This window comes from Pleurotus ostreatus (genome assembly GCF_014466165.1).
Source record: "Pleurotus ostreatus strain PC9 chromosome Unknown scaffold_3, whole genome shotgun sequence".
NCBI lineage: Eukaryota > Fungi > Basidiomycota > Agaricomycetes > Agaricales > Pleurotaceae > Pleurotus > Pleurotus ostreatus.
In genome coordinates this window covers 961,806-974,722 of record NW_023503158.1, presented here as the reverse complement: position 1 = coordinate 974,722, position 12,917 = coordinate 961,806, and the positions used below count along the sequence as shown (strand labels likewise).

General features: G+C 50.4%; 5 protein-coding genes across 5 annotated transcripts; 2 read left to right on the top strand and 3 right to left on the bottom strand.

The window, feature by feature from the left end:
• Window positions 1-145: 145 nt before the first annotated feature.
• PC9H_004783 (uncharacterized protein) lies at window positions 146-1,002 on the top strand (the record flags this gene model as incomplete). The annotated part of the gene is given in 3 exon segments (XM_036774365.1): window positions 146-180; window positions 195-830; window positions 906-1,002. The coding sequence occupies 3 exon segments, from the start codon at window positions 146-148 to the stop codon at window positions 1,000-1,002; spliced, it is 768 nt and encodes a 255-aa protein (XP_036632867.1).
• Window positions 1,003-1,578: 576 nt separating this feature from the next.
• PC9H_004782 (uncharacterized protein) lies at window positions 1,579-3,222 on the bottom strand (the record flags this gene model as incomplete). Its single annotated transcript, XM_036774364.1, has 2 exons — window positions 1,579-2,424; window positions 2,482-3,222. 2 exons carry the CDS (start codon window positions 3,220-3,222, stop codon window positions 1,579-1,581), a joined length of 1,587 nt encoding a protein of 528 aa, XP_036632866.1.
• A 78-nt stretch (window positions 3,223-3,300) lies between these two features.
• On the bottom strand, window positions 3,301-5,216 carry PC9H_004781 (uncharacterized protein; the record flags this gene model as incomplete). Its single annotated transcript, XM_036774363.1, has 8 exons — window positions 3,301-3,423; window positions 3,476-3,556; window positions 3,638-3,906; window positions 3,963-3,999; window positions 4,086-4,622; window positions 4,682-4,720; window positions 4,873-4,917; window positions 5,079-5,216. The coding sequence occupies 8 exons, from the start codon at window positions 5,214-5,216 to the stop codon at window positions 3,301-3,303; spliced, it is 1,269 nt and encodes a 422-aa protein (XP_036632865.1).
• Window positions 5,217-7,768: 2,552 nt separating this feature from the next.
• On the bottom strand, window positions 7,769-9,639 carry PC9H_004780 (uncharacterized protein; the record flags this gene model as incomplete). Its single annotated transcript, XM_036774362.1, has 9 exons — window positions 7,769-7,923; window positions 7,981-8,335; window positions 8,389-8,444; window positions 8,499-8,577; window positions 8,641-8,922; window positions 8,977-9,046; window positions 9,110-9,123; window positions 9,185-9,354; window positions 9,408-9,639. The coding sequence occupies 9 exons, from the start codon at window positions 9,637-9,639 to the stop codon at window positions 7,769-7,771; spliced, it is 1,413 nt and encodes a 470-aa protein (XP_036632864.1).
• A 2,194-nt stretch (window positions 9,640-11,833) lies between these two features.
• Window positions 11,834-12,775, top strand: PC9H_004779 (uncharacterized protein; the record flags this gene model as incomplete). The annotated part of the gene is made up of 5 exons (XM_036774361.1): window positions 11,834-11,962; window positions 12,020-12,077; window positions 12,130-12,458; window positions 12,511-12,624; window positions 12,680-12,775. 5 exons carry the CDS (start codon window positions 11,834-11,836, stop codon window positions 12,773-12,775), a joined length of 726 nt encoding a protein of 241 aa, XP_036632863.1.
• Between the last annotated feature and the right edge of the window lie 142 nt (window positions 12,776-12,917).

Genomic DNA, 12,917 nt, shown 5'->3' with positions numbered 1-12,917 from the left:
TGTTCCTAATACTAAGCATAGAATACACATTATTGATTTCAGAGAAAGAGTCGCTATATACTGGAGGCGGCGAGGGTTAAAGTAGATATTTTCGACCGTCAAAAGCGGCGCTCTGATTGTGGACATCCTGCGAGTCCCGGCCATGATGCTACTGATCGAACGGATATGTACTACTGTTAGGTGAGTTGTGATAGTGATATTCACCGCACTGAGGGGCGCTCGCTTAGCTACGCATTCAAATCGGAAGCTGCCACCGTCAACGTTTGCGGCCAACCACCACTGGATAGCCAAATGTCGCTTAAAAGCGAAATTTCTGACGCCTCGACGGTCCGTAACGCGCCCCGTGGCCTCCCCGCGTACGACAACGAGCCTGACGCTGCAAACCCACGCGTCCAGGCATTCCAGGCATTCCGGGACCACTCATCGAATGGTGGGGAGCGCGTTTTCCAGCCGCCTTTACGCCATCCAGACTCTCATCCTCGAGCTATGAGGCCATACGATGCCTACGGCCCTCTTCGTACCGTCGACGCGTCGCGTCCAGCTGAACAGTGGCGCTACGACTTGGCAATGGCTCCGTATCGTACTGAGGATTATGTTCCTCTTCAACGACCTTCCGCCCCCATGCCTACGAGGGACTTCGGACGGTATGCGTATGCCAGGGATACCAGGTCCGCTCCGTACCCGTACTCGCGCCGGCCTGTAGGCTTCGACTGGGAGGAATTCCTCTTTCTGCGCAGTCAGGTCGCACTCTTGCAGGAACGCGTGTATCATCTGCAATCGCAGGTGTCCGAACTGCAGGAGAGTTGCTTCAGCTATGATGTACCCTCCCGGTATGTTGTCTATGCTTGTTACTCGTATGGCTGTTACTCAGGGTAGCTAATATCGCCTTCCCCGGTCATTACTAGCGAGTACCGACAGGAAGAGGATGCCTTTGCGAAGCTGTCCCACTTACCCGACTCCGTGCTCCGTGACTTCAAACCGCCGCGCCCAAGGGTTGCATAGTTGGTTCACGCCCTCTCCGATGGGGTCGATGTTGAATAGACTACCTTACGCTTCTTGAATACGACTTCAATTGACGATACACTGACTGAGTCCGTTGTAAGACTCATTTTATACCTCCGAACGGCGCAGCGCACATTGGCTTTACAGTCATAACATTCATGGCATGTACGTACTTACATCTGCAACATCACATTAACTAAAAGTACATGCTTCAAGTTGTATAAACAATATCATTGGTAATGGTCAGGAAAGTATGTCGTCCAGCTCTAGTATTGCGCATTGCAAATTGTGCTAAAAGAAACTACAACCGAGACAACAACTGCGAATGACTGACGTCCAGTAGTACTATAAAGAAACAGAGGGTGGGGTGGAGAGAGAGATGAAATTCCAGCTTGATAAATACTTGCTTGCGATGCATCATTCATGAATGGGATATCCGACTAGCAGCATACTCCTGGCGAGTAGCTAGAACGTGGTGTGAGGGTTGGGGGCGGGAATAAGTAATGTAGCGGTATAACGGGAGTGGCGGGAAACGTTGTGGCGATGAAGGGGAGCAGGAATCGAGTCGAAAAAGCCTCAAGGGCTACCCATTCGATGGTCTACTATATCTCTATCTTTCGGAGAGCGCTGGACGATGAAAACTCTCCGCTCAGGAGTGGCATCACCAGACCCTTCACTAACCTCGCCCTCAGCTCCTGCAGCTCCTGGCGGTCTAGGCCGTCCTATCCACTCATCATCGTCGCCATCAACGGTCCCATACTCGTCCCCTGCCTCATCGCCCGTATCTCCCTCATCGGTACTAACACTGCACAAACTCTGGGTATCCGAGGATGATGCGCATGAGCCGCCTGCTGAGCGCGCGGGCCGGATCGTGGGCTCATCGTCCGTGGTATCATCACCATCCGCTACATCATTCTCAGTTTCCGTCTCCGTCTCCGTCTCTTCATCCTCAGGTGCATATCTAGGCTTGCTGAATGGCGTTTTGGTGTGGTCACCGTTGACCTCAACAGAGCGGCTGCTCGATGAGGACACTCGATGGAATTGGGATGAATGAGGTGCCGAGTGGGTATCGTAAACGGGTTGGTGTGGCTTAATCTCGGGTTGCGGATGATGATAAGATTGGCGATCGTCTGGTATACGTCCTCCGTAAGCGTCCACAGCCCCCATAGCTACTGCGCCATGTGGTACACGGCTTGTATGCGTGGATGAAGGGGTGGTTGGAGTATGTGTGGATGGAGTAGGCTGAGGTGGCAAGGAGGAGTGGGAGATAGGTACTGCGGTGGGGTTATCGGAATGGGCGAAAACGATAAGTTGTTCAGCGTATCGCTGCATCTCGGCTGGTGAGATCACCAGTCTGAAGTCGTTTAGCAGCAAAAATTGGAGTTCAAGCTGATTTAGCTCGGCTTGCGGCAGTCCGCCGACCTAATACCAAAATAAGCCGTCTAGTCGGAGAAAAAAGAGGCCAGGAGAGGTACGCACTTTTGCATAGCGAGAATTTGTATAAAAGACGTCGCTGAAGAACTTGCTCGCCACCGTCACTCCCGCAATCACAAGGCGATGGATGTTGTAGGAATCAATCACAAACGTCCTCCCAATAGCCTCTGTGCTGAGTTTCGACATTCTGTCGAAGTAGACGAGCAGGGAAAGGAAAACTTGGTTCGATGTAGGGCAATATTTGAGAATGCGGAGGAGATATGCTTCGAGACTGATCGTTGGTACGTTCCTGGCGTGAAAAGTGAGGGTTGACGAGGGAGTCAAAATGGCATTTTTCGACGCCGTCGTCAGTGTATGCCAGATAGGCGTTGCGTGCTGTATGGACTGCAAAGCCTGGCTTTCCGATGCATTGGAGGCCGACTCTAGCTTGTCGTTCGTCGCCGCAATCTGCGTTAAAAGCGATGCGAGGACCTTGAGAAGGTCGGTCGACGGGTAAGTGTTGATGTCGAAGGGGGTTTGCTGCTGCTGCGGTGCAGCCGTCGCCGCCGCCGTGGAGGTCGCTGGTGCTGGAGATCGCTCCGGCTGATGGTGGTGGTTGTGGTGCAAGGAGGACGTCGACGCCGACGATGAAGAAGCCTGTGCTGGCTGCTGGAATGAATTCGAGTGATTCTTTGCAAATGAGATCTGCTTCTGAGGCTGCTTTGTGAAGGACGGCAGTCTTCTTGGAATCTGCCTGGACGCGTGGGGTTCAGGGGACGGGTCAAAAGGGTGGACAAGAGCGAGCATTATTGATGGAGTTGGCAGATGGAGAACAACAGACGAGTTATTACTAAAGGTATAAATCAGACCCTGCGTTTCCCACGGTCAGTCACTAAACATGGCCACAAGCGCCTGTGCCTTTTCGACCAGTCCATGCTCGTCCCCGTATCCTATCTCGCTCGCAGTCAGTGTAGCCAGATGGCGAATGCTCGACAGAAGTCCCGAATCCTGATCCCGTTTCAATTATGGTTCGAACAAATGATGGATCGCGAGAACCCACCTTGACCAAGCTCAATCTTAATTTCTTCGTCATCCAGGACTCCTTAATCGTGTCCATGAGCTGGCGGATGGCCGTCAGCTCCTGCGAGAGCGCCATCAGATATTGCACGTCGCGGGGGGATCCCACAGGCCACCTCGAAATCCGAGATCGCATGAGACTCACCTCTTGGCGCAAGCGAGATTTTCCCTTAATCAGCTTCTGCAACATGCGCGTCCATTCGGCCACACTCTCGAGACTGATCGCGTTTGCGGGGCTTACCCCTTCGGCCTGCGCTTTAATAGATACTTCCTCGACTCGCCGTCGCTTAGGCTTAGGCCCTCTCGGCGTACTTGACTCTGCAACCTGGTCTCTCGCTCGAACTTTGTCCTGCCGTCGCTGTATTGGTGTGTCCGATATGGTACTATCTGTATCCGTATCCGTGTTCGATCGACCTGAATATGGACGACTACTTAGTCCGAGCCGCTAGAACACCTCCCGAAGACCTTACCTGGCCTGCTTATTCCCACCGACCTATCTTTAGGTTCCTATCATGTTGTAAGTGACGTCAAGGACTCTATTAGCCTTCCATAGCATTCGATGCGACGTCGCAACACGAGCTATTTCAACGCACCTTGTTCGATGGTCGAGGCCCGCTCCCCCGCATAATACTACCCGGTCCAAACATATCCTCCAATCGATCGACGAAGGCGGCCGTCGTGGATTGCGACGGACGCGAGGGAAGTCGACTTGGTTTCTCACCCGTGACAGAACATGCCTTGTCCAACCGATGACTTTCCACCGCCGGCGTGTTTGTTCGCGATATCGTTATCTCTCTCGTCGCCCTGGTCTCCGGTTGCGTTGTCGCGGGCTTGTATTCGCCGTGCGCTTTCGCCAAATGCCTGAGGTTGGCCACGATCCCCAGTATGTCCGACCCTACCAGCTCACTGGCATGACCACCGTTAGGACCGGCCAGTCCAGCATCGGTCTTCACTGCCGCCGTTGCCACCACGACTGCGTGAGCTGTGCGAGAGTTCCCACTTTGTCTCGGGTTACTGTCACTGCCTCGACGGCCCCGCGCCTCCGGGGGCGCCGGGTAGATGCTCCTACCCGCTATGGTATTTGTGATGAATTGAGTCTTCTGGCGCTGAAGTGCCCAATCATGGTGTGTCTGCAAGGTAAAAATATCATCCACCTGTACATTGGGATGTTAGACACTTGGCCTCTTACCTCTTGTTGCAGATGTGGTGAGGTGGATGCTGATTCTTGCTGTAATGAAAGTGTGGGTGAGTTGTGTGATGAAGGGGGAGAAGACAGGGAAGGTGAAGAAGGGGAAGAGGAGAGAGTAGAAGGAGTCCTGTTTTCAAACAAGATGAGATTATTAATGATAAAAGAGAAAGAAAAAACAAAAAGAAACTTACTGTTGTAGACTTTGCCTGATAGCCTTGGGTGTGGTCAGTGAAGTCCTTCTGGAGGGTGAAAGTGAAGGTGATGGCTGAATAGCATTATTTGAGAATGCTGCTGCTAGTGTCTCTGCCAGAGATTTACTGGCGGTAGCAAGACCTGTGGTCTTCCCATGGTGTAGGGAGTGTCAGAAAAGGAAGAAAAATAGTAAGGTGTTGCTTACTTTTGTAACTGACTGCTTTTCCGCCAGATGTTGATTCACCCATGCAGGTGGAGGAGGTACAACAACCTCTACATCCTGTTTGGATGTAACATACAAAGGTGGGGTGGTTCCCGGTGAGGAAGTCTCTGAATTCTTCATGGAGCATATGCTTAGGCCAATGAAAATGAACAGAGCCCATGCTTACCTGCACTGATGATATAGGGAATGAATCCACCTCAAAGGCAGGATCACCAAACAGTGAGTCTACATCTATCACATGAGGTGTCACAGTGCTGAGAGTAAGCCATGATAAAAGTATTGCTGACCTGACAGCATCTGAGTTGTGTTGCTAGCTACAGTCCTAATGTAAGCATAGTTGTTTTTGTAGGCAATAATACTGCCAGAAACCTACCAGATGAGCCTGTTGCCAAGACTGAGCCTATAGTTGCTGGAGCAGAGTTTCAAAAGGCTACAGTAAAAGGTTAAAACTAGGGAAAGCTATGAAAGCAGCTATAGATGAGTCACTTACTTTCATAAAGAATGTGGTTCAGAGTCAAGAAGCTAAATAAAGGGTTCTGAGACCAAGAGGACAATGTTTATTTGTATTTATTTGGTACTTTCCACATGTCACACTTGGCACATGTGTGAGAGAGTGCATGGCATAGATTAGGCATAGAACATCACTGATTGGTTGTTATATTTTTAACAACCACCAGAGCAACATACTACATGTGTAAGGGCAACCTCAAGATGGCTGACAGTGCAGGCCTAGCAGAGGGAGAATCCAAAGATATGAATAGGACTAACTACAATACATGAGAGAGCTGCTCACCTAGCAGAGGGAGAATCCAAAGAGAACAGGATAAGGATTCTCCATGCTAGGAAGTGAAGTATATACTGTAGTAGCATGGGAGGAATGAAGGGTAACTGTACAGTACACCAGCCACAAGTCCGAACAAATATCACAAGGTACGAGGAAACATGTGATAATGAAGTGGAAGGGGAATGTACAGGAGTCTGTGGGACGAAGGAAAAGAGAAAGGAACAAGGAGGAAGGGACAGGGACAGGGGAATAGGAGAAAATAGGAGTGTCCCCTTACAGTCTGGGTTACCTCTGTCCTCTTTTCCCACTACATTACTCTTCGCCCTTACTTCCCCAGGTCGCTGGCACGACTCCTGTACATTCCCCTTCCACTTCATTATCACATGTTTCCTCGTACCTTGTGATATTTGTTCGGACTTGTGGCTGGTGTACTGTACAGTTACCCTTCATTCCTCCCATGCTACTACAGTATATACTTCACTTCCTAGCATGGAGAATCCTTATCCTGTTCTCTTTGGATTCTCCCTCTGCTAGGCCTGCGCTGTCGGCCATCTTGAGGTTGCCCTTACAGGGTCCACTGCTATTCCACACACCCGAGTAACCATGCAGAAACAGTTATTTCTACATGCCCTTACAGTTTTCCCATATCACCAGTCAACACAACCTAGCTTGCACTACCTGGTGAGATTCCACAGAATGATAAATCTGAACTGCATGAATTGCAATTTGAGTGCTCAGGATAATTGTCCTGCAATTTAGTCAGTTGATTGTAATCTCTCAGTAAACCACTCAGAAGAATACTAGAAAGGACAATAAGCTCCTAATTGGAAGTAGGGACACCACTCAGGAGCTCAGTGCCATCAAGTAGCAAAATCATGACAAATATACTCAATCCCCCATAGAAATTGAACCGGGAAGGATTGGTGGTTGATCAACAACTTTAGTCCTCGCAGGCCAATCTGCTTCTGTGGGAGTCAGTGTATCTATTGGCACTTCACAATTGATACACTAAATGTGTCTATTTCAAGATAATCACGGCTATCACCTATGGTGACACCTGTACATTTTATGACCGCACATGTAAGGGCAACCTCAAGATGGCCGCACAGTGCAAGCCTAGCAGAGGGAGAATCCAAAGAAATGAATAAGACTAACTACAATACATGAGAGAGCTGCTCACCTAGCAGAGGGAGAATCCAAAGAGAACAGGATGGGGATTCTCCATGCTAGGAAGCGAAGTATATACTGTAGTAGCGTGGGAGGAATGAAGGGTAACTGTACAGTACACCAGCCACAGGTACGAACGAATATCACAAGGTACGAGGGGGCATGTGATAATGAAGTGGAAGGGGAATGTACAGGAGCCGTGCCAGCGACCTGGGGGAGTGGGGACAAGGAATAACGAAGTGGGAAAGGAAGATGGAGGTAGCCCGGACGAGCCCCGAAGTGTATCTACGAGTCCGAGCGAGTCCGAGCGAGTCTGAGGCGTCCGAAGCGCGGGAAGACTTCGGAGTCACCGGACGAGGCTCGGATGCGAAGGGAGTGAACGGAAGGGGAGCGGAAAGGAAAGGGGACGAAAGGAAAGGAAAGGGAATGAAAGAAAGAGGAAAGGGACGAGGAGGAAGGGGACGGGACAGGGGGAAAAGGGGAAAATAGGAGTGTCCCCTTACAGCACACCCATACCTCAGGATTTCGAAGGTGAAAGGCTGATACCATACTGGCAACCGCGGAGATAAACAACATATTTACCTCAAGGAACAAAGTGCAGCTAAGAAGGAATATATATCCTTGTTGTCAAGGAAAACCCTTTTACCAAGACTGGGATGATGGTATGGAATGGATGTTTAGTATTACAGTTGGGTAGACAACTACATTTCTGGTGATGGTTCTAGGACGATGGTGTAATGACAAACCACTTGTCGAAGATCATGTTGGGATCATACTTCTTCTTGAGAACTTGAAGCCTTTCATAATTCTTGCCGAACAAGGCTCGAGCTCTACTTTGACCAGCATTCTCATCACCGATAACATGGGTATCATGGTCTAGGAAATAAGGTCGTGAGCATTGGATGCGGCCCACATCCACGGGAAGTCCCGTACCGTAATTCCCATAACTAGCCGTGTTGCCTGTCGCATTGGCCTGCTGCCCACGGCTAATGGCTTCAAGGACTTCTTTCCCTGCCTTGTGTGCGAATGCCAAGTTTTCGGGCGTGTTCTTTTGCCACACCCACGTAGTAACCGCATTCATGCCACCCCGAAGGGTGTACGCCATCGCATCCGGGGAGACCGAATTCACCTTGTCTTGCTTGACAAATTCTAGGATCAACGTTCCCTGGTGTTCGCTGTTGCAGTGCTTCACCGCTAGATCCCACGCTTTTCGCGTCGATTCTACATCAATCTTCGTGAAGAATGATCCTTTCAAATAACGTCCGCTGCCATGCTCAACTAGGGCATTCTAAGATGGACGGCTTGGGGGGAGCACTTTACTCATCAAAAAGATACACTTACCTGCATCCCGTTTAATTCCTCGTAGGGCAACTCACGAGCGAGGTCTACCACTGGTTCTATCGAAGGTGGTCGTCATTCAATGAAATAACATGTAGCATTGGTTGACTTACTTAGGTTATAGAATTCCTTGAAATTCGCTCGACCTTCAGCTTCCGATCCGTTGTAGAAGAAATTTGCGACAACGCAAGGCTAAAGGGCAAGTATGACGGCATGATTAGCAGTGATAATAGGCGAGTTATAGAAAGTACATACGCCTGATCCATCTGGAGCTACCGTGAACACTTCGTGGATGGCTTCCTTGTCAGAAACCCCACTTTCCCACCATTTCTTCGTGACTGCCATGAATTCCTCAAAGACATCTCCCTTGAAAATCACCGGACCGGCGAAAACGGTCCGTCGTTGAGGGTGCAGCTTCAAAACGGCTTCTACGAGGACACCGAAATTACTACCACCTCCTCTAATACCCCAGAACAGGTCAGGGTTTTCAGTTTCACTGGCAGTGTAAGCGACCCCGTCTGCGGCAACGATAGTCGCCTGATTTGAGTCCTGTAAGTACCCGAGTTAGATATGAGATAAGCGTGACTTCACCTGTACGAGATTGTCGATGGTCAGTCCATGGGCGGGAGTAAGCCATCCAAATCCACCACCAAGGAGCAGTCTACAAGCAAATCGTTGAGTATCAATGATCGATCATATCTCATCTCCCAATAGTGGTACTTACCCGCCAACGCCAGTCTGATTGAAGACGCGGAATAATTGGCATGGGTCTTCGGCACGATGATGATGATTAACTTACGTGATTGACAGTTCCCCCGACCGTCGCAAGCCCATGCTGGATAGCGGCTTTATCGACAGTAGCCCACACAGCACCACCGCCGATATAGGCCAGCTGCTGTTCTGGGTCGATCCTCGCTGTATTCAAATGTCTGGACAGGTCAATAACAAGACCGTTCTCGGAGGATGAACCTGTCAATGGGTGGTCGATGAAGGAAGTATGGGGCAAGGAAGTAGAAGCCTACCTCCCATGGTACTGTGGCCGCCACCACGGATGGCGATTGGGAGCCCTTCAGCTTGAGCGTATTTAATGGCTAACGCTACGTCGTTGGCATTCTTAACGTATGCTACAATCTTTGCTTTCCGTTCTGCATTAATCGCCCAACGAGCAATTGCCTTTGCGTAGTCCGGGTGCTCGGGGGTAACGATGTCGCCAGCGAAGGTTTTCTGGAACGATGCGAAATCTGGAGTGGCCATGATCGTGGATGTTCGATGTGAGGATGGAGGTACCGATGCATGATCAGCTTACATAGATATTCTGAGCGCCAACCCGATTGTCTGGAATACATTTCGCGTCATGCATACTCTGACTGGACCCTGCGTAACTCATAGTGTGGGGGGTCCGGGTGGGGTAAGCATAGGCTTGCAGTGCGAAGTGCGATTCAGCAACTAAGTCATGATTATTCTACTGGCAATACCTCAAAGTGAGGAGACAGTTGCAGTCTGCCCTCTCTGATTCAAGGTAATCATCATCTGACAGAGCTACACAGCAGGGAACATACCGTAGATTCCAACATTGAATGATGCCATCGTAAACCCTACTCAATCAAAGTAGCGTGCGACAACAGCGACTTTGTTGGTAGTGAAAACGTTGCGTTATCGACGCATCAACACCCAACCAGTTCGGCACAAGGAAGCTTAGATTCGTCAGCGCTGCCGTTCTGTTGCGTGATGTAGCTACACACCTGCCGTCGCAACATGCCGCCTCTTCGCATGAACATACTCCATGAGTCAACGGTAGCACGGCTGGACAACAGTCGCCGGGAGCAGGACGAGATGGGAATAGGGCGCAGCGAGGATTCCCATCTGGACAAGGGTTTCGTAGGACCCAAGGATTATTCTTGAAAGATGGAAGTTGCTAGAAGCTATTTAGTGACAGGCGCAGCGACACACGCCTCGAACGTCAAATTCGAGGGACGGAATTCACAGAAGGGGAGGAACAAATGGCGAATGTAATGCGGCGAAATGAAAGTTGAGTACTATTGCCACAATAAAGGGAACATGACGCTTGCACCGTTCAGAACTGCGACGCCTACAGGTTCGGAGTGTTGTGAAAACGAGTGATAGCTGCACGAACTAGAAGAACGCCCCTCCTGTGGCTGAATCACTCTGTTTCATGTTTCGCTTCACGGTATTGGGTCTGATAGGAGGCGAGCATGGGAAGAACGCCCCTGGTCAAATTTTTAGCTATCGTTGAGCCGAAACTTCAAATGTATCCAGATCCAGAGAGTTTGGAGGAGCAATGGCTGGCCGCCAAAGTTCCGGGAGCTGACGCAAAGACAGTGACCTCAAGGAGCACTGCGCTCGGGTCAAGACGGAAGCCAGGTACCAAGACAAAGCTTCTGAGGGGAGACAACATCGAGTCAACTGCGAGCAAACGTGAGGTTAGCAATAAATCCACGCCAAAGACGGAACACACATTGCCTTCCGCAGCGATAGCCAACACCTTGGAACAACAAAGCTATTCGGAATATAGCACAGCAGCGATATAGTTCTCCAGGAGGCAAGCGCAAGGCCATTTGCAGCAGTTTGAGGAATTGCGTCCACCGGCGTAGTTGCAACGCTGGTGCTTTAGGCCCTTTGGTGACGGGAGCGTTTGTGCAAATGAAAGGCCTAAAGGCCTTGACAAACGCGAGACGGGATTTTTCCATGAGACCAGATGGCAAAGACATATAAAGGTCGGGTGGTAGTGGTCAGTCCCCATTGTCATGATTTCTCGAGCAAAGTTCGTCGTCCGAGACTTTTACGCCTCCCACACGACTCCGACGCGTTGAAGAATCCGACGATAGCCAGAAGCTCGCGATTCGACGCGTTCCAGTGGAGAGCCTCGGTACGACGACGGAGTTTGCGACCCACTCCGTACATTGCACCATTGAATGAAGCTCCAAGGTTGTGGGCGCTTATTGGACCTGTTCAATAGACTTTACACTTTACACACAAGGAACAAGCTTGATGAACCTGGCACAGAGCTATCCCGACATTGTGTACGCGGGTCGGCGACGCCAATTCTAGGTATGTCAGGTTGAATTGTTCTATCGCATTGTCACGGTGGTCTTTAAAAAGTCCTGGTTCTAGTAACATCATACACCGCTGCTGAGGCGTTTAGAAGGAGTTGATGTACCCTTGAACCCCAGATTTCAGTGGCTCCGTGAAAGGACCCACTGCATAGCCTTACATGCAAGGGTTCCGCTCTTTAAGACATGGGAACGATGCACGATCTCAAAGGTCACATCAGCCGTCCTCGAAGCATCCTCGAGGCGGCTTGGAGAAACGAGACCTCCCAGCCTCGTTGTCGCCACTCAAAGCGACCCGGCTATAAAAGACACTCGGACCACCACGCCATCCAGCAATTCACACATACAACTCGTCTTCGCCTTAATTTCTTTGCAAAATGGCATATTCTGCATACGACATGGGCAGACAGATTTCTCGTCGGGGGTCCATGTCTTACGCACCAACCCCTTACCCCTACAGCGACCCAGGTGTTTATGGTGCTGGTGACAATATGATGATGGCTGAGGTATGCTCGTCTTTTGCACGAAGGGCCCTTTCCTTTACATACTGATACTTTTCCAAGTATGGGCAGCCGTCGTATCCTATGTATGGACAACCGACTCCTGGTATGCCTATGCAGGGTAAGTCACTGTGTTGGATATTGACGCTTCGTTGGCTCACCTGCAAACGAAGCCTACGACGATGTGGGCTACCGCGATGGCTACTATGCAGACGACAGGGCGATGTCGACGGTACCACCCGGCTCTATGGCACCGATGATGCACCCGAGCATGAGTCGTCGAAGTCGGCGTTATTCATCCGTTTCCTTCGCCGCGAGGCCACAGATCGAGAACTACCGCCCACCTAGCTCCCTACACGTTAAGTTCAAGCGAAAGGGAGCATTCACGGCTGGGATCAATTTGTCTGAGGCACAATCCCACCAACGGCTCTCCAACAACGACGCATATTCATACTACGACTTCCATCCCGACCACCGCGGGAGAATTTTACTGAAGATCAAGGTAAGTTCCGCGGGTGTGGGTTTGGGGTTCATGCGCTAACAGAGTGATGTAGTGGGCTGGTTATAGTTCCATGACATACGAGATCCCATTGGACAAGTATGACGGACGCGTAAGCCTGTCGACGCTGGCACGTCGAGTATCACGGGCATGTGTTCACTACCTCCAGGTTTGTTGCACGCTTTGTTCACGTTTTCTGCGTGATGTACTGAGCGCCCTTATAGGCAAACATTATACCGGTATCCTGGGACCGCGTACAACTCCACCACCTAGAAGAGATTGCTTACGGAACGTGGCAACCCATGCTTTCAACGCACTAGATGGATTTGCTTGTACGACACTAGGATGGTTTCATAAGGCAGCTTTATGTTTTCGTGCGAGGACGTCTCAAAGCCACGCGAGCTAGCCTTGACGGGGGCGGATGAATTTACTTGTACTGTACTGATATCTATGGTTATTGCA